Genomic DNA, 19,618 nt, shown 5'->3' with positions numbered 1-19,618 from the left:
TTTAAAGCTATATTATTTCAACAAATGCCCACTTCCCCACTTTCCTGTCATGTGAGGAAGTTCTGTGTCATAGGAAATGTTAAAGAACTAACAGTTCAATCCTTAAAAGAGCTGTATGCCATTCTAAGCCCACACTGAGGTCAATAGGTACAGAACATTGCTTAGGAATGCACTCTAAGCCTAAAGCACAAGACAGGCACTCTCTCCAAACAGGAGCTCTCCCAGATATTATATTACAACAGGAACCACAGCTTTACAGTATTTGTTAGCTTAACATTTAATCTTGGCTTGTATCTCCTTAGAGTTAGACTTGGGGTATCACTTGGGCTGCAACACTATGCATAGTGAGGCTGGGACTTAAGTCACATAACAGCACATAGGACTGCTGCCTAAGTGTCATGAAGAGCAGAAAATGGCAATGATTGTTAAACCCCTAGAGGGCAAGTTGATAAATGTGTCTCTGAATTGCAGACTTTCTAGAGATTTAGGCTGAAGGGACTTTCCCAAGATTTTACATATATGGTCTTCATTTTTAAGACAACTATCAATGTACAAAATGCTTGTATGGAATGAGGGCTTTTTGTAACTCATGTGATGAACATAGAATTTTGCTCTTCTCTGCTGTTAGTCAGAGAAGGTAATATTGAGATAGAACAATAGTCTGACTTGATGTGGCAGCTTTCAAGGCGGGGGGAAACAATTCTGAGATTCACCAGTGGGGTTTCTGCCCCTGATCCTCAGTCACTGAGCTAGTTTGTTATCTGGCAATACTTGTCAGATAAAAAGGCAATATCAATAAATGAACTTTTAAAATCCTTCTTTGATTGAATTTTGCAGAAGAAAGATATTTTGATCTCTTTGATACTCCGGACAGTCTCCTAGACTAAAATTCTATGGCATCTGTAAGTAGAAGCAAGACTGAGCAGGTTTACAGCTGGTATTAAGGGGAGGAAGGGGTTCACCTTTACTACCAAAAAGGCTATGGAAGCTGCCTGGACAGAAGCCATGCATTGGAGCAGGGATCGGAGCAGAATTGAGCCAAACCGAGTAAAAAGGCTGTTTGGATCCAACCCTGTAACTGTTCCTCATTAGACACAGCTTTTAGCAGATGTGACTAAAAATACTCATTTTACCTAAAGAACTATAAGAAACAAGCAACTCATTACTAGGCCCTTCTCTCCTTAGTTGCTTTCAATGTATTAGTTCAGCTCTTCTACTGCTACATGTTGATGCAATTTCACAGTTTCGGCATGAGAGACGTTGAGGTTTGAACCAGCTTGGCACGTGTCTTCTGTCTATGCTGGGAATCACTAGGGCTAGTACAGGAAAGGCACACAATTACAGCTTGAATCCTGGCTCCAGTGATGTTTTGGCCATTAGCTCCCAGAAGCCACTGGAAATGAATTCATTCCCTAAATGATCACAAAGGATTAGGTGGCTTCTCTGCAAGAGAATGCCCCAATTACATATTGTATCAAAATTACTTATAAAATGATTGGCATCCATTGTCTGCACTTTTCTTCTCCAAGCCCTGCTTCACACGAACACCAAGCAACATAGATGCCACTCTAAATTCAGTCTCCATCACAGCTACTCCGGGCAGCTGTTTTATGTGTAGTAGCTCAAAACTCAGATCAGTCATCACAATGCAATTTTCTTCATGGCACCAAAAAATCATTAAGAAGAATCCCAAAAGCAACAGCAGGATAATAAGTTTATTAGGAACAAACTGGATTTTGATTTCATTGCCATTTTTTCTCCCTCTCCCATAATATTAAAATACACAGGCACCAATAAAATTGATGGACAGCAGATTTCAGGACATGCAAAAGGGAGTACTTCTCTGCCTAAAGTGGAAATTAGCCTATGACTTCCACTGCCAAAGGATGTAGTAATCACCCACAGTTTAGTTGCCTTTAAAAACATGTTGAGACAAATTCATATGAATAAGTCCATCAATGGCTAGTAACCATGATGACTAAGTGAAACCTCCATATTCAGAGGCAGCAACCCCCTGCTTGTAGGCCTTCTGGTGACATCTGGATGGCCACTGTATGCCAAAGGATCCTGGACTAGTAGGACCAGTGGCAGCTGCTGTTATGTTCTTAACATTCAAGTAAATTTATCATCTAGATGATAGGGATTTATTTTTCCCTTTTTGAAGACCGAACATACAAACATATCTATCTGGCTGCCTTTTACTGAATACTCCTAGCCTAGCTAACCTGGTATAGACTACTCGATGCATCCGCAGATTCCTAAGGGAAGAGAGTTTTCCAGTTTCCTGAGATGCTGCTAAGTGGAGACACTAAGAATTGACCAGGGAACCTTTACGCATGTAAAGTATTTGTTCTACTACAAGATAATGTTTGTCTCTCTTGCAGACCCATTTCTTGAGCCACAGGAATACAGCAGAAAAATGGGGGTGGGAGGACATGACCACTAATTAATTCCATGAAAACAGTCAGAGTGCTTGGGTTAATGCAAGCTGTTCATCATGCATAGGTATTTACATTGTGAAGCATGGTATAATGTAATTTCTCTCCGAACAGGCACTTTTCTAGCATGCAAACTGAATGTTACATCAGTTATGAGCAGTGTCAATAAATGCTGCAGGGCAAAAGGCAAATTCTCATTAAACTGAGAACAACATGCAGTAAGGCAGCAATATTAGCAATGTCCATAGCTGTTGCTAAACATACAGATATTTGTTTTGCAGTGCTTACAAGGAAACTGCAAAATTGCTCTATCCGACCTCCTGGTGGCAAAGTTCTCAGAAGTATACAACATCACTGCCCGGGATCCCACATCTTTTCCATCTTGGGCGGTTGACTTATATCAGGGTTTCTGCACTAACTGCAAAAGTCTTCTCCAAACCATCTGCTATGCATTTAACAAGGTAATTTCAATGGGGTATTCACTGTGTGAAAAACAAAAATACTGAAGAATCCAGAAAATTAGGCTCTCATTCCATTCATCAAATATTTAGCGGACTACCCTGCTAAAAGTTGGGCAATCAGATATATTATGACACAGAAACATACATTCCTCGAGGATAAGAAACCAGGAAATTCTAAGGAAGGAAGCAATAAATTGGCCTATGCCTCGGTGAATAAAAATGCCTCAGAATAAAGACAGTTACTTTTAAACAGAGTAATAGGAGGGACAGTGTATGTCTGCCCTATTCTTCCTAGAAACAATGAACAAGTGTCATATCACATAAATGTTATTTCCCAGTGATCTAGATAAATTTGCAAACGTTTAATTTAGCAGAAGTCCAGTGTTTGCATTTGGAATAAAGGCAACTTTGGGGTTTCTTTGACTTTTTATTAGTATTTCTAAAACTGCCAATTTCTTTTCAGTTTTTTCAGATTTTTTCACCCCACATGTTCAGCTATTAAATCGCATGTCACCCATGCTTCCTGACTTTGTGACATGATGTCAGCACAATGAGCACTGTCCTCATCTCCTGCTTATGGAAAAGCCGCCTAGCGATGGAGCCAGCAAGGAAGTCTTATACAGCTACTTCACCAAGAGGAGTTATATAAAAGAGCTTGACAGCAAGGCCTGATGGGTGTTGTGAACAATTTCTCTTTGGGGACAGGGGAAAAAATGGTAAACAACAAAGCAGCTTTCTAAAGCAATGATGTTATTCATTTAAATGTACACCATTCACTTGCCCTATGGTTAAATTAAATTTTATGTCGATTGGGTGGCTACCACTCAAAGAAAACCCAGCATTGTCCCTCCTCTTCTGCAATGTCTAGTAAACTAAAGGTCATGCTTTAAGGTTTTCACCTTCCCTTTGCATGTATCCCAGTCCACAAACTATTTGCTGCTATTTGCAGGGGTAAGGAAACTCACAATGTGATGATGTCGTATCCTGCTTGTTTACTAGATATTACTGGGAGGGAGGGCAGCAGGAGGTGAGAGCTACTGCCTTGAGTGGCAGTCAGGCAATTTATGCAATGTCCAGTCTTTGGCCTAATAATGGGCTTCCTTCAGATGTTTAAACCCATTCAAGCTAGTATAGAAAGTCCAGAGTCTAGTTTGACATAAATCCACACTGCATGAAAATCAGATTGAAGCAGCTGAATACAGTTGCATATGCATGTATTATTTGGCTACCGAAACTCTCAAAGTAAGGGGGGGAAACTTAATTTTTTATTTAATATTTTATACAGAAGAAAACTGGAGCATATGCTAATGAAGAAAAGACCCACTACTGAAAAGGCATTATGACTACAGCAAACAACCAGCATATTTTATGTGCCTCCATTTTTTATATATTAGTTTATTTGCATTAAAAAGTACACAAATGTAAACACAATTAGACCCCTGGAGAGTGTAAAAGAATATACTAGCTTCAGACATAAGGACAGTCAAAGAGAAAACTAAAGTCTATAAGCCTACATTATAATGTAAAGATGAGCCATTATACAGAAACTTGGGCTTTAATGGGAGTTGTACCAAAATAGATGCCCACATTTTACTTCCACAAAACGGAAGCGAGGAAGCAGCTTGCCAGCAAAAAAGGCTTCATTTAAAATCATCATCAACAAAATCACCATGATCTCCCCACAGCAAGCATTGGACAGTCATTCTAAAAATGAAAACACTTCCTAATTTATGCATTACCTAAAAACAAAGGATATCAATGCAGAAATAAGGCCGGTTAGAGTCCCCAGTGCTGCAGAACCAAAAAACATCTTCAGAAAATAACCCAGCGCCTGTAGAAAGGTTTGCCATCCATTTACATCTGACGTATGTTCCCTTGTCAAACCTTCTGCAGTGCTGAGAACAATTTAACAAAGAAATAAAGACAACCAAGGCCAGTTAGTAACACATCTGAATCTTAAATTTGCAAGCACCACACGACTTAGTTTTTTTTAAGAAATCTCAATAACCTACATTTCTCTGCTGAAACTGCTTTTAAAATGCATTTACCGTCCTATAACAAGTGGAACGTCAAAAGACATTAAATAAAATGCTAGTGCAATCCACCCACGGGGAAACACAGCTCTACTAAAAAAAATCTGGAAATCTACCGTTCTTTTTGTGATGCTCTTTGTATTGGTATAAAAGAACCAGAAAGATGCCTGCTGCAGTAAAAGAGAGAAAATTCCCCTAACAGGGATGTGAAAATGATAAGTGTTCAAGGGGATAAGGAACACAGATGGAATGTTGAAGACCCTCCCTTCCCACCAATATATTCACACAAAATTAATGTGCCTTTTCCTCTACAAGGCTCTAATGAATATGTAAAGGAAAAATAGTTTTATTTTTGTAAGTAGAAGGCAAAAAGGTGGAGGCAGGTTAATGCCCCAAGAACCAAAAAGAACCCAAGAAATAAAGTCTTTGGATATATACACAAAGAATCTGACCATGACCATAAGTACACTTAGAGTCTCTCTACACGAGACATCTTACACAAGAACGCTCAAGAGTAGGGAGATGCAATGCTAGCCAGGAAATGTAGTTTAAAAAGACAGAGGCGAAGGTTCTGTCAATTTCACCTCTCTACAGAGCAAGCAAAGATTGCTCCTCAATGGGTTTATTTTCTTCTTCGCCTCCCAGTAAGGCTCCGTCAATTTCACCTCTCTGGGGAGGCGAAGAGGAAATCCACAAACCCTCTGAGGAGCTTCCCAGCTAACATTGTGTCTCTCTACACTTGAGCGTTCTTGTGTAAGATGTCTCATTTAGTGAGACTCTTAGGAGGAGCCAGATAAGGTCTTTTCCCCTAGAATCTGGTGGTGCCCTTCCTTACCTCCAATATACTTTCACTTTAGAATTTGCCTACAAGACAGTTTCCTGTTTGATAAGAAAGTCAAATTCTGTTCTAACACTTAGGGAGGCGCTAGAAATTCTGCATCAATCTAAGCCCTACAACCTGTATGGAAACCAGACAAAATCTTATTTGCATATTCTTTGAAACATTCCTTGCACATAAACGCTGAACCAGATTATTTAGAGAAGGTTTATGTTCCTCATCCAGAGAGGTTTTAAGACAAACAATAAAAGCAATAAAAACAGCAACATAAAAATCATCAGTCATAAAACAAGACATAAATAACTGCACTGTGATCAGTGCTCGCAACTGATGCAATTACTTATGTCTTGCACTAGGTTCTGAGCACCACCAAGGACCAAATCCAATGCTGCCTTCCAGTCGGCTACATGACCAACTGTTACAAGGCAGTATTATTTATTGTAGCCAGACATTTGATCTCTTTTTCATGCCCTGCACACACATTACAACACAACTTTTTCCTTTGGTTGTGTTCCTTATTTTTGTCTCCAGTTTAAGATTATGCCCAAAGTTCATATCAGACATGCAACATATGTCACCAATATTAAGTTAACTTTCATGCCTGGGATTTCCGTCTGTAGCAATTCTGCAGGAGAGACTTTTCCTCTTTTCTAGTTTTTGGACTTTATTTACACTCTCTCTGACATATCGAGCTACTCTACCCAGACAAGTCCTGTCTTTCCTCTCTAGTTTATATCCAGGGGTAGCCACATCCCTCAGATTTTCCTCATACCACCAGGTTTCTGAAATGCCAACTATGTCTATGTTCTCATTTAACACCAAACACTCCAAATCTCACATCTACCTTGGAGGCTTTTATAATTACAAATGAACATCTATATTTCACTTCCTTCTCCAAACACCCTTGGTGTACACTTGAAGATATCCTGGGTGTAGCCATCAAAAATATTATGTCTGACACGATCTTTAGGCAGATTTTTGTCTGAATGACAGTAGCATTTAAAGCATAATGACCTTTTTGAATATCTGAATGCACTTACTTTGTTAGGACAATTGAGACTGCATCGTTGAGAATACTTTCCCCAAAGACAAGCATGTTAAGTACAGGATCTACATTAAGGGCATTAAAGATTGCAATTGTGGCTACTGGGTCAACAGCAGATATCAGGGAGCCAAAGGCAAAGCTGTAGTAAAATAAAATAATACGTTAGCATCGTCTCTAAAATAATAAATGTGAAACAACAATCAACAATCTTGAAACAAACTGATGGATACTCTTTGTGGAAGGAATAGCTCTGCACTACTTTCAGCAACATAAAGTAAGCTCAGATAAAAGGTTATAAGTGTATTTTTTGTATTTGGTCCAATTTAAATTATGTCTACAATTTTAATCCTGAAGTTGACATTGTCTGACACAGAACAAAGAAGCTGAAAAGCTTCTATCCAGTATCCAGACAAATATGCTTGGGTGAAAACAAGTATGCATTAGACCACCAATTATATCACTTATTTTGAAAAATACTTTATTTAACTCTCCTTTGTAGACTGAAAGGAGAGTTAAATAAAGTATTTTTTTTTCAAAATAAGTGATATAATTGGTGGTCTAATGCAGGTTTTCCAGACTTTCCATTAATAGGACGTGTGTACCCTCAATTAAACTTTCCATCAATTAAATTTAGTAGCCCATCCCAAATACACTCCTAGGCTGTCAAGAACAGTCTACTCACAAAAAGTCTAACAAGTTAAAACATATGTTTCAATTAATATATGAGAAAAGTCAAAATGGGGCAGTACACATGTAACTGGGGCCATCTCTTAACCACAGTTAACAGACTGGAGGAAGGACCCTGAATTGCATGGCTCCAACCTCAGCCACTGCCCTATAGTCACAGTTAGCTATTAAAGTGGTACCCAAACTAACTGAAAGTGATGCTAGCCACTGAGCCAGATTACTGCTTAACCAGCCAGGCTGAAAGCCTTGTTAATCAGATGTCTGCAGAAATGCAGCCACTGCACCCACTGGAATATTTTGAAAAATAACTTGCACAAGTAGGAAATTATACAGAATTTACCAAAACTTACCTATCAGTCATGTTGAGCTTACAAATTACTTCAGCCTGAGGAAATTGATTAAAAAGAAAGATTTGTTTTTAATTACCTATCATGCATTGAAAATGTTATTTTTATTCCAAAAGAAAGGTATGCGTGCTATTTCACCATTGTGAGGACTGAAAACTGAAGGAGTGTTGACAGTGAGTACTTATCTATTAGACACACTACTTCCAACAGCAGAGAACGGAAAAACCATCCAATGTGACAGGGTACCAAAGAGTCTAATTTAGACTATTCGTTTACTGTTCAGGGCCCAGCTCAGGAAGCAGCACTTTTTGTTGCACCAATTTCATTTCTTATCGGATGAAGTAATCCGTTTGCACATCCCCCCTCTTCCTCACAACCACCAAACGGCGGTTTGAGCACTTCATGTAAAAGATGGTAAAGGCCATTACATTTCACATCTCCACCGTACTCAGAGACAGAAAACGCAATGTGACATAAATGCCATGGAAGGGGGATGCTAACAGAAATCAACATCTAATCCCCTGAAAGCAACTTGAGAATAAATATTCAGATGCTTTAATGCAGTGAGGATGAAACAGCAAAGGAGATTATCTGAAGGATCAAAGGCCTGAAGACCTGCTGATCTTAAGGCATGGAAACAGGATGACCACAATGGGTGGCATCTGAATGCATTTAGGCACTCATGACAGGCTCCAGAAACGGCTGAAATGCACATACTACTATTTGCAGACCCAGACTCATACATGAAGGGTCAGCTTTAGGGATCATTCTTGCCCATGATATTCTGAGTTAGGTTTTCCATCAGACCTTCTGCTCCTTTAGGTCGAGGCTCCCAGCCACCTCCTGACAAATCTTGGCAAGATCTTTCACTCCCTCCCCATCTAATACTCCTTCCTCCCCTGTGACTGTTGATCACGCACATACATATCCACTTTCTTGGGTGTGATTTTCTTGGTCTAGCTTTGGATGAAAAATTAATTGGGGTTCTTAAATTGTTAGATATAGTATGAAATATTTGATTTATCCTTTGATTTGAATTGCCAAAATATTCTTGCCAAAGTATTTTACTGCTTGCTACACTGGGAGCCAGTTTGATGTAGGGGTGTGTACGGCCAAAAGATTTGGTTTTCCGCTTCAGGTTTACCTGAAGTGGGAAAAAATTGGGGGGGGGGGACCTGGAACTCCAAAGTGGCAAACCGCTTTGGGAGTCGGGTATTTAAATCACTTCGCTATGCTCCATAAAGATTTGGATTCCCAAAAGTAGAAACCTCTACAAGTGAAGGAAACCAATTAGAAATAATTATAAAACTGTTTAAATATGTTTTTTCTACAAAGAATCAACAAGTATTGTTTTACTCAATGAAAAAGAACAATAAACCAAATAAACCAATAAACCAAATAAACCAAATTATTTCATGATAGCGGTCTGAGCTTACATGGTTTGCTGTTTGATTAATTGACAAGCTCTTGTTGTTATTGTGAATGCAGAGGCATTTGCAGTGGCAACAGAGTAGCCACAGAGCAGTTTCCCCCACTTTTCCTTGTTTCTATCTCCCCCTCCACCAGACTGGGTTTTTTTAAATGAGAAATTGCTGTGTAACTGTAGTGTTATAAAAGGTCTATTATCACAGCTGCACCATTTACATTATAACTCTGTAACAAAAAGGACTAGATACTCAAAAAAAATTCTGGCAACTAAACTGGTAGATTGTGGCAATATATCATATCAATATTATGGTAATCTACCAATTCTCAATATGTAAAAAAGCCCTGTGATGGGGAAGAGGAGATGGGAGGATGATGTGATGTGGATGCTCCCCAAAACAGTACAGCTGTAAGGAAGCCAAGGCAGAGCAAAACATCCATGTGGAAACAGTATGATAAAGCTTAGAGCCTCAGCATTTCATCATCTTTTTGCTGTGGTGTAATTAATTACTTGGGAGTTCCATAGCACAAACTCTGCCTTTCTTCTTGCAGAGGGATTTATTACAATTCTCTGTAGCTCGGAGCATAACAGCTAGCTCTGAACCATAAGAGAGGGAAACAGTCACTGTATTCCCTATACAGTAAAAGGTAAAATGCTGGCAACCTAGCAAGCGTAACACTCTCTTTAAAGTGTAGCTTGACATGTTGGGAGTACCCAAACGAGGTAAGGTATGCTTCAATTTCTGAATGACAACGGAAGAGACAGAATAGTATGGGTCTGGAACAGGTTTCAGCATGGCCTCCATGTCCTTTAACATGGTCCGTAAGTCTTGCAAACTTGACAGAGTGCTGTACTGACTATAGCATAGAGTTAATTTTTAACAGCTGACCCTAATGCTGATTTGTCCTGCTTGCATCTTGAAAATAAATACAGAGAAAAATTATCACTTGATTGCCTGGCACAATGTTGACCAGAGGTACTTGAAGTTGATCACCCAATTGCATGTACGAGATCGACCTCCAACCATTCCAATGTCAAAAAGACTTGTATCTTCTTCCATTCCTCAGTCTATCCCTGCATGAATGTGAAGGAACAAAATCCTACCCTCAGAATGAGTATAGTTATTTCACACCATACATACAGGAAGCTCTCACCTGACCCAGAAAGTAGATGCCTCCTCCAACAATGAAAGCCGAAATTGCTGTCCCAATCACAGAAAACAGGGTGATGGAGCCTATGTTTTGGAAGAAATTCCCCTGAAAAAGGAGGAGGAAAGCCCAGTTAAGACAGAGCTTAATGTGATCCAGGAATCATCTGGACTCCTGGCTCATTCAGAACCAGTTTTCAGCAGGATGACCTCTAAACACATAAAAGCAATAATGAAGTGCAATGAATTGGAGAACTCAGAATGTATTTTTCTACCAATGAGTAACCGCATTTTTCAATATTCATTCCTCCATACATTGATCTAGAGATACGAAGGCCTGGAAAAAAAATTGGAAAAATTCAGGGAAAACAGGAGGACTCTTCATTTTTTCCAACAGAAAAAAATATTGAAATTTTGGGAAGTACCAGGAAAAAATCCTCCTATGAAATATGTTTACTTTTGGAACATGTGACATAATATGGTATGATGAGCATAATGATAATATTCTACTGAAGAGTTCGATATTGTCAGTGGCAAACTCAACACCACTTAGTTGACAACATCAGAATTTTTCTGTTCAAATAACGCAATTTCCTTTCTTTACTACAAAACTTGTATTTCCTGTTTTCTCTCTCTTTAGTAATGGTGTTTGTACAATTATGCTTGTAGAAAAACAATGCATTTCTATTTTAAAAATAAGTTTAGACTTGATAAGAAAGTATTGCGTATATTCCAATTTCCTCCCAAATTCCTATTCATTTCCAGAAAAGGTGGGGGGAGCTTTTGTCCTAGGCATCCCTCATCTCTCCCCTCCCCTTTCTTGCTTGCTTTCATATAAATATATGAAAATGCCTTATATTGAGTCAGATTGTTAGTCAGTTTAGCATAGTATTGTCTACACTGACTGGGTAGAGTTTCTGCATAAGGATCTGCTTTGGTGATGTTGTCACACATTGCTGCATGGCCGCACCACCCTCTCTGTGTACTTGATACAGAATAATAGAATTATAGGGTTGGAAGGGACCTCCAGAGTCATCTAATCCAACCCCCTGCACAATGCAGGAAATTCACTTCTCCCCATCTCCCTGCTCCATGTCCAGAAGATTACAAAACACTGTCAGGATCACCAAATGTCCTGGGGAAAATTGCTTCCTAACCCCGAAGTGGTGATCAGCATTACCATGGGCATGTAAGAAGGGGCTCTTCTTAAAGAGCAATTTCAACACCTCCCTATTGCAGAGCAACACAATTAACAGTAAAGCATTTGTGTGGTGGCAGCAAACATCTGAACAGAAACCAGGCACTCTCTTTCCCACATTCCCTCCCCTCTGAAAAGCCCATCAGGATTTCAAGAGGAGTCTGTTCTCCATTCCCCCCAAACAGTAGAAACCACTGAGCACAGTTGGAGTGGGACACCCTTTTGTGGTACTTAACCACACAGCCTAAATTCAGTACCCCTCCACTTCGTTTCTGACTCTTACAATAGTATGGGTCAGATATTCTGAAATCATTTTAATGGTACATTTTGTTTTTCAAGTTTACACACTGTAATATTTTTCTCTGGAATGAGTTTGTCTGCTTCATTCAGTTTAGATTATTTTATTGCCATTAATTAAAAACAGATTATACTAAATCCATTTCCTGGTCTGCTTATGAAGATCCCAGTCCCTACTCTGCTTAGTATAACTATTCAGATTTACTGTACAGTTAAACTACAGGATCAATCCAATATTAATCTTGGAATTAAAAGTTCACATGGATTTAAGATTTTTTTTTAATTACTGTGCTTCTTCTCATGTAAGAGTCAAACTACATGTGATATTGGCATTCCAAGACTGGAATTCGCGATGTTTAATTTGGCTCTACAAAGCCATCTGGGGACAGGGAAGAATGGGCCCATTCAGATCAAGGCTGTTGCCTGATCCATGCTGCCCCTCCCCGTTCTCTGCTGGTGCTTTAGGGGCACATTTGGAATTCCAGTCATGCAACTCCAATGTTGGCTATTGTTTGGTCCTTAGAAAAAAATATCGATCAGACTTGGAACTGGAAACCAAGGAACTATGTCTCATTAGCTGGTCTCAAAGATTTTTTTTAAAATACATATTTTCTTTCACACAAGTGGGACTGCCTATGAAAACTGTGTAGGAAAAGCAGGTGATGGAGGTCTACTTCTGGCTGTGATATGGTTTTTAAGAGGACATTGTCACCAAAGCCTGAAGACTTGAGCTGCCTTCTCATAGTTTTCAGGGCTGGAGCCCCATACTATTTAGACCAACAAATAGCCTGTATTTCTCGAGAGCTTTACAACTGTTGAAGAGTATTTATTTATTTATTTCAGATTTCTATTCTGCCCTCCTCGTGAGAGGGCTCAGGGCGGATAACAACATATTAAAAATACAATTTAAAAATGCATGTACATTAAAAACACATTTAAAATAGGATGGTGGACAGCCTTCACAGGGAGGGTTAAGATTTATACATTACTTTTTCTTCAGGCCGGCAGAGGCCCAGCCTCAGCCATATGCCTGGCGGAACAACTCTGTCTTGCAGGCCTGGCAAAACGATCATAGGTCCTGCCGGGCCCTGATTTCAGCAGACAGAGCGTTCCACCAGGTGGGAGCCAGGACCGAAAAGGCCCTGGCTCTATAGTCAAGGCTAGGCGGGCCTCCTTGGGGCCAGGGACCACCAACAGCTGTTTGTCCCCTGATCGGCAAGTCCTCTGGGGAATATATGGGGAGAGACGGTTCCATAGATACACTAGTCCCAGTCTGCACAGGGCCTTATAGGTCAATACCAGAACCTTGAATCTGATCTAGTACTCCACTGGCAACCAATGCAGCTCGCATAAGAACGGTGTTATATGCGCCTTATTTGGCACTCTTGTAATAACACGTGCTGCTGCATTTTGTACCAGCTGTAATCTCCAGGTCAGGCTCAAGGGCAGCCCCGCGTAGAGAGAGTTACAGTAATCTAGCCTAGAAATGACCATTGCTTGGATCACTGTAGTTAAGTCACGGGTTGACAGGTAAGGGACAAGTTGCCTGGTCTGCTGCAGATGGAAAAAAGAGGACCTGACAACCGCTGTGACCTGTGCCTCCATTTTCAGGGAGGCATCCAAGATCACCCCCAGGCTCTTAACCCTCAGAACTGGCACTAATGGTGCCCCATCAAGGGCCGGGAGCCGGAGTCCCAAACCAAATCCACTGTGGCTCAAGTACAGGATCTCCGTCTTCGTTGGGTTCAGTTTCAGCCAACTCTGCTTCAACCAACCAGTCACGGCTGCAAAAGCATGTTCCAGGACATCTGGGGCTGAGTCGGGCTGTCCGTCCATCATCAGATACAACTGGGTGTCATCTGCATATTGATGACACCCAAGTCTGAAACTTCGCACCAACTGAGCAAGGGGGCGCATATACATGTTAAACAATAATGAGGAGAGTATTGCTCCCTGTGGGACCCCGCACACCAAAGGGTGGCGGGATGACAATTTCTCCCCAAGCACCACCCTCTTGTCCCCAACCATGGAGAAAAGAGACAAGCCACTGTAAGGCAGTCCCTCGTATCCCCGCATCGGTGAGGCGGTGAGTCAGAAGATCGTAATTGACTGTATTGAATGCTGCTGACAGATCCAATAATATCAGCAGCGCTGACCCGCCTCGATCCAGATGTCTACCAAGTTTGTCTGTGAGGGCGACCAGCAACATCTCTGTCCCATGTCCCAGACGGAACCCGGACTGGAAGGGGTCTAGGGCTGAGACATCCTTCAGGAAGCCTTGCAGCTGTTCCACCACGGCCTGCTCAATCACCTTTCCCAGAAACGGGAGGTTCGAAACCAGGCGGTAATTACCAGGTAAGTGGGGTCCAGCAATGGTTTCTTCAAAAGAGGTCTCACCACGGCTTCCTTTAATAGCCCAGGAAAAACCCCGGAGCCTAAGGATAGGTTAACAATGGCCTCCAGCGAGGACCACAGCCCCTCGGCACTGGCCTTTACCAGCCACGATGAGCATGGGTCCAAGGGACATGTGGTAGGCCTAACTGATCGCAGGGTCCTGTCAATCTCCTCCCCAAAGAATGGGCTGAAATGATCCAATATTGGCCATGAAGCCAAGGGGTCTCTAGCTTGTTCACTGAATCAACTGTGGCTGGCAAGTCACAGCGGAGAGACAAGATTTTATCAGCAAAAAAGCTCCCAAAAGCTTCACAGCTAATATCCGAATTCAAAATTTGACGGCCTCTCTCTGGCAAGGAGACCAATGACCGAACCACATTAAACAATTTTGCCGGGCATGATCTTGCTGACGCGATGGAGGCTGCATAAAACTCTTGAATGTCCCAGAAGTTCTTTAATGTCCCAGATGTCAGCAATACCTTACCTTGTGTAATGAATACCCAGATTCAAATATAATTGGGGGAAGCAAAAGAAGAAAAAACATATTAGGACGAAACATTTCTTCTTCCTGCAAAATATAACAAAAAGATGAAGAAAGGATTAGAAGATGTGAGATAAGGGAAATAATATCACATCAAGCACAAACAAAATCAAACACAAGTGCTTTAAAATGTCTGCCTAAATGATAATATTTTAAACCAAAACCCACTATGAAATGAATTTTATATTAATCTGCCTTATTTCCCACCACAAATAAAGAGGATTTTAAGATAGCAAACATTCTTGGGATTACTTTTTAAATTGCTTTTCACCTAATAGCTAAAAAACCCACAAACTGTTATTTGAATTGCTGCATTCAAATCGCCAGCATGAAATAATACTGTCTTCCAACAAAAAGCTTTCCACAATAAGAACACCTAATGTAATTAATGTTGCTCAGAAATAAAATTAACAGGACATGGAATTACACGGTTAGATCCAGTGATCTGGGCTGGCAGCAGAAACCACTAGTTGCAGATTTCCTCTGTTTTCTCTCCCCTCTGTACAGTCGTTTCTGACCCTGGGAAAACTGATTCTCAGGGTTGCAGGACCCACATGTAATAATCATCACTTAGATTAACAGTATGTAGCAAGGAGGAGGAGGAAGACTACAGAATTGCCTTTCTGCCTCTTCCATCAACTATGGTATTACTGATGGATATAGATTTGGAGGTTTTTTATATACTTATTTTTATATACTAAACCTATGCCTTTTCAGTATTACATGCTTTGAACTTTTTCTATGCTCAGGAGCCAAAGTAGTACTTGTAATGTAACCTGTAAGAATTTGACACTTGAAACAAGAAGACTTGAAAATCTGTAAGAACTGATATACTGCTTTTAGGGCTGCACTTATATTATATGTTATATTATTCTATAGATTCCAATAGAAATCAGTACCACAGAGCCTTTTGTAGAAAACTGATTTGATGCAGCAAGCTGGTTTTGGCCACCTGTGGTATTATCTTCCTTAAAGCTGAGAAGGAACTGGGGAAAAGGGCACGAATAGGAAAACATCCCTTCCTATCCACAGATTTCAGTTATCAGAAGATATCAAGGCACCAGATTGAGATTCATTGGCGCCCTTGAAAGTATTATGCCCAGAAGAAAGTAGGTAAAAGGTTACAGTGTCCTTCCAAAATGAGGGCAGAGGAAAAAAAACTGTGAAGACTGGAATTCCCCCAAATAGAGGGGCCAGCCCAGAATTGCATCTTCAAATCAGAACTGACCCTAGATATGTTACGAGCCAGTAAGATATCAAATATTAGAATATTGTAATATTGTTATGATTATCTGAAAGTATTAATTGCCTGTGTTTCTACTGTAATTTTGATGAGCTCCGGACACAAGGAGACCACCTACTCCTGTGAAAAAGGGGCTCCTCCATTGTTCAAATTAAACAATCATATATTGCTTCATTCTACAGGACTCCACGGTGTGTGTGTCTCTTATTGTGATTGGCGAGAGGGACACCTAAGGCACAAGTTTGTGCATAACATTACTCCACTTGAGTCTCACAGTCCTAGGAACCAACTATCCCAGAGTTGGAAGAGATTGTCTGGAGGAGGGGAAAATAGAGAAGATTTAAGATCCTTGCACAAGCAGCGAGCTGGATCCAATGCACTTTATAGATGCGCAAATATTAAGTGGCTCTGGGTGTGGCTGTCCCCAAGGGCAGTTGGGGAGCCCTAACAGATGAAAAGCATTATCCTTTCTTACTGACAGGGAGTAGTAGTAAGAATACAAAGTTGCACTTACCTGTAACTGTTGTTCATCAAGTGGTCTTCTGTCTAAGCACACACTGGAACTATGCATGAGAAGACCAGCTGTGAAAAAGATTTCCAGAGCTTTCTAGCAGACTAGGAGCACCCCCTCCTCCCTCTGGCACTTTCCCACCAAAACCATCATAGGCGCAGTTCTCTCCATGCCACCACTGGAGACCCCCCAGAAATTCAGTGTCCAGATTGTTCACAGCTAGGCAGGACAAAAGGATGTGTGCCTGTACAGGAGACCACTTGTTGAACAGCAGTTACAGGTAAGCACGACTCTGTTTTCATCTTTGTGGCTTCTGTGCAGTCCTACATTGGGAGACTAGCAAGCTCAATTACTGAAGGAGATGGGTGTGAATTTTTTAAAGTAAAAGACCATGGAGGGCTATCAACCCATCAGTTGCTTAGCGTCTCATATTGGAATTCACCCAGAGGGGCTTATAAAAGAGTAGGGAACGCTCTACAAAAATGCCTACAGAAAAATGGAAAGGAAAACCCGTGCTCCAGTAGAGAGAAAGTTGTGCTAGGAAAAGGAAATTGAACCGCCATGCACTCAAAACTTAGTGTGAAAGCTTCTACCAACCCACAAAGGAAAGGCTACAGGCGGATACTGCCAGGCCCTTCTGTGAAATACCAATACAAAATAGTACTGGTATTTCAATACCAATATCAATACCAATACGAATACAAAGTAGTATTCAAAGTGGTATTCAATACCAATACCAATAGTATCAATACCCAATACCAATACCAATACCAAGTAGTATTGGATCCCTAGTAGGAAAAAAGAACCCAAGAAAACTCACATTCGAGGAATGCAGAGACTCCAGAAACTATACTATATCAGAAACTGTAAGGATAGTATTGTGAGATATGAGAACTGACAGACAATCCCAGTAGGGAAATCCTGGCATGCGTCGGAAATGTTAACATTGTGAAACTTCATGAACCGGGGGGGGGGGGGGTTAGGATTAGAACCCACAATGTCCTCATTCCACAGACAGAAGTGCTGTACACTAAAACCCAGTTATAAATGAAGTACACTAAAACCCAGTTATAAATGAAGCAACTTTTTAAAAAGGAAGTGGCTCTTATTGCAGCTTCATACAGAGACTGAACCCTTTGTTCCAGTCCAACAACACTCTGGGAAGGAACAGGCTTGCTGTCCAATATAGATGGGCACGAACTGTGAAAATTTCAAACTGTGCGATTCATGGTTCGTCGCTTTTCACAAACCATGAACCAAAAACTTTCATGAACTCGCCCCGGTTTGTGAACTGGTTTGTTCGGTTCATGAAAACGTCACTTCTGGGTCAGCAGAAGGTCTGCAGAGAGCCCATCCCCCCCCTTGCCTAGGAAACTGATTGATCGGCGCCAAGCTGTCTGCAGTGACAAAATGAAATATGAACCAAACGGACTAAGCTAAAATTTGTCACTATTTGTGACAAATAAGTTCCCACGAACTGGCCCGGTTTGTATTTCGGTTCGTGCCCACCTCTACTGTCCAATCCTTAGAAGCGACCTCTTCCATTCTTTCAGATAACTTGGAATCTCAAGGTAGTGGATACATTTTCTATATGCAAGAGGCTAGGTTCTACCTGTGGCATGTCCTACTGAAAGAGTCTCTGGTAGCAGACTTTTGAAAAATCCTTTGAATTCATATATCTATACTCAATGCTGATTTTCTCTACAAGAAAAGTTCAATGGCCTTAATTTATAACACTTCAGCCAATACCTTTTATGCCCTAGGACGGGATTAAAGTGTGTGTTATGCTCCTTCAAAGAAGATGGTAACAGGATGATAGTGACTTGCTGATTTGGAACTTAAAGAAAAATTGCAGCAGGGGAATTCTGCTTCCCACCCAGGCTAACAGTTTACAGCATTCACTCTTCTCAATGACTGAATTAGAGATGAAGTGCTATTTAATCTGCAGGCCATCTGCAACAATAACAATGACCACTAGAATCAAGGTTTGGTTCAGTGGCATTTTAAAGACCAAACAGATGTCCAGGGTATGAGCTTCCGAGAGTTGAAAACTGCTTCTTCAGATACATTTAGAAATGGAAGTATGTAGGGTTTTAGCTAACCAGGTGGGAGGGGTATTTAAAGTAAGAGTGTAAAGCTGAAAAGGATTGTAGTTTGTGCGTCAAGGACTTCCTCCTTTAAGGCAACCATTTTGAGTAGAAACATAAGACATCCAAATATGGGTATGGAGTTTATGTATACCCCACCTTTCATTTTAAAGCCACAATCAGCACAATCTTGAAGATGCCATTTTTGAGTCATACAATCAAAGGGAAAACTAGAAACTTTTCTTCTTTAAATATAGTTTTATTTGTCACTAGAATGACTATTAATGACAAAAACTTTAAAGAGAAATAAGTCTCCTCAGAGACTCATCTCAAGAACAAGGTGACAAAAAAACGGAGAACAATAACGGAAATCCTCTCTTTGCGGTAGCAAAAACAAACAGAGGGAGTAGCACCCCTCCTCCTGGTTATGTGATTGTTTTGTCAGGAAAGCGCCAAAGGGAGGAGGGGCACCCTAGTCTGCTAGAAAGCTCTGAACATCTTTTTCGTAGCTGACCTGCACGAGAGTAGTCCCAGTTTGGGACTGCACAGAAGCCACAACTATTAATTGCAATATTAATTAATCAATTAATAAGGATGCCACCCTAAATAATTCCAAATTCCTAGAGAGTTATTGTTTTGATTTGGCTAATGGATTGTTATATTTGTGTTAAATGATTGTATTATACATTATCTTCATTAGCAGGTAGTTCACAATAGTTTAATTGATGTTTTGGATATTTATGATCTGATAGGTAATTTTTAGCTTTAATAATCATATGCATTAATGACTGTGTTATGTTTGTTTATCCGAATTTATTATATCTGTATTTTACAGGTTAAATAAAATTTTTTAAAAAGATTATTCAACCACAAGAACTACTGTTTCTGAAGATGCAATTTCAGATTTTAATATAATTGCCGTCTT

The 19,618-nt window shown here is 40.4% G+C and overlaps 1 protein-coding gene across 1 annotated transcript in view; it reads right to left on the bottom strand.

Annotated features, from left to right (window-relative positions):
• The window catches only part of SLC9A8 (solute carrier family 9 member A8), a 74,480-nt gene that overhangs the window by 21,383 nt on the left and 33,479 nt on the right, over nucleotides 1–19,618 (bottom strand). Inside the window, exons 5-9 of the mRNA XM_054980661.1 lie at nucleotides 14,796–14,879; nucleotides 10,430–10,531; nucleotides 7,853–7,887; nucleotides 6,811–6,954; nucleotides 4,656–4,794 (exon numbers count right to left, since the gene is read on the bottom strand). Coding sequence (XP_054836636.1) covers nucleotides 4,656–4,794; nucleotides 6,811–6,954; nucleotides 7,853–7,887; nucleotides 10,430–10,531; nucleotides 14,796–14,879 — 504 coding nt within the window. The remainder of the gene's footprint in view (nucleotides 1–4,655; nucleotides 4,795–6,810; nucleotides 6,955–7,852; nucleotides 7,888–10,429; nucleotides 10,532–14,795; nucleotides 14,880–19,618) is intronic.

The sequence above is a fragment of the Eublepharis macularius genome, chromosome 5, assembly GCF_028583425.1.
Source record: "Eublepharis macularius isolate TG4126 chromosome 5, MPM_Emac_v1.0, whole genome shotgun sequence".
NCBI classification, from domain to species: Eukaryota; Metazoa; Chordata; class Lepidosauria; order Squamata; family Eublepharidae; genus Eublepharis; species Eublepharis macularius.
This window is presented reverse-complemented; position numbering and strand designations above follow the sequence as displayed.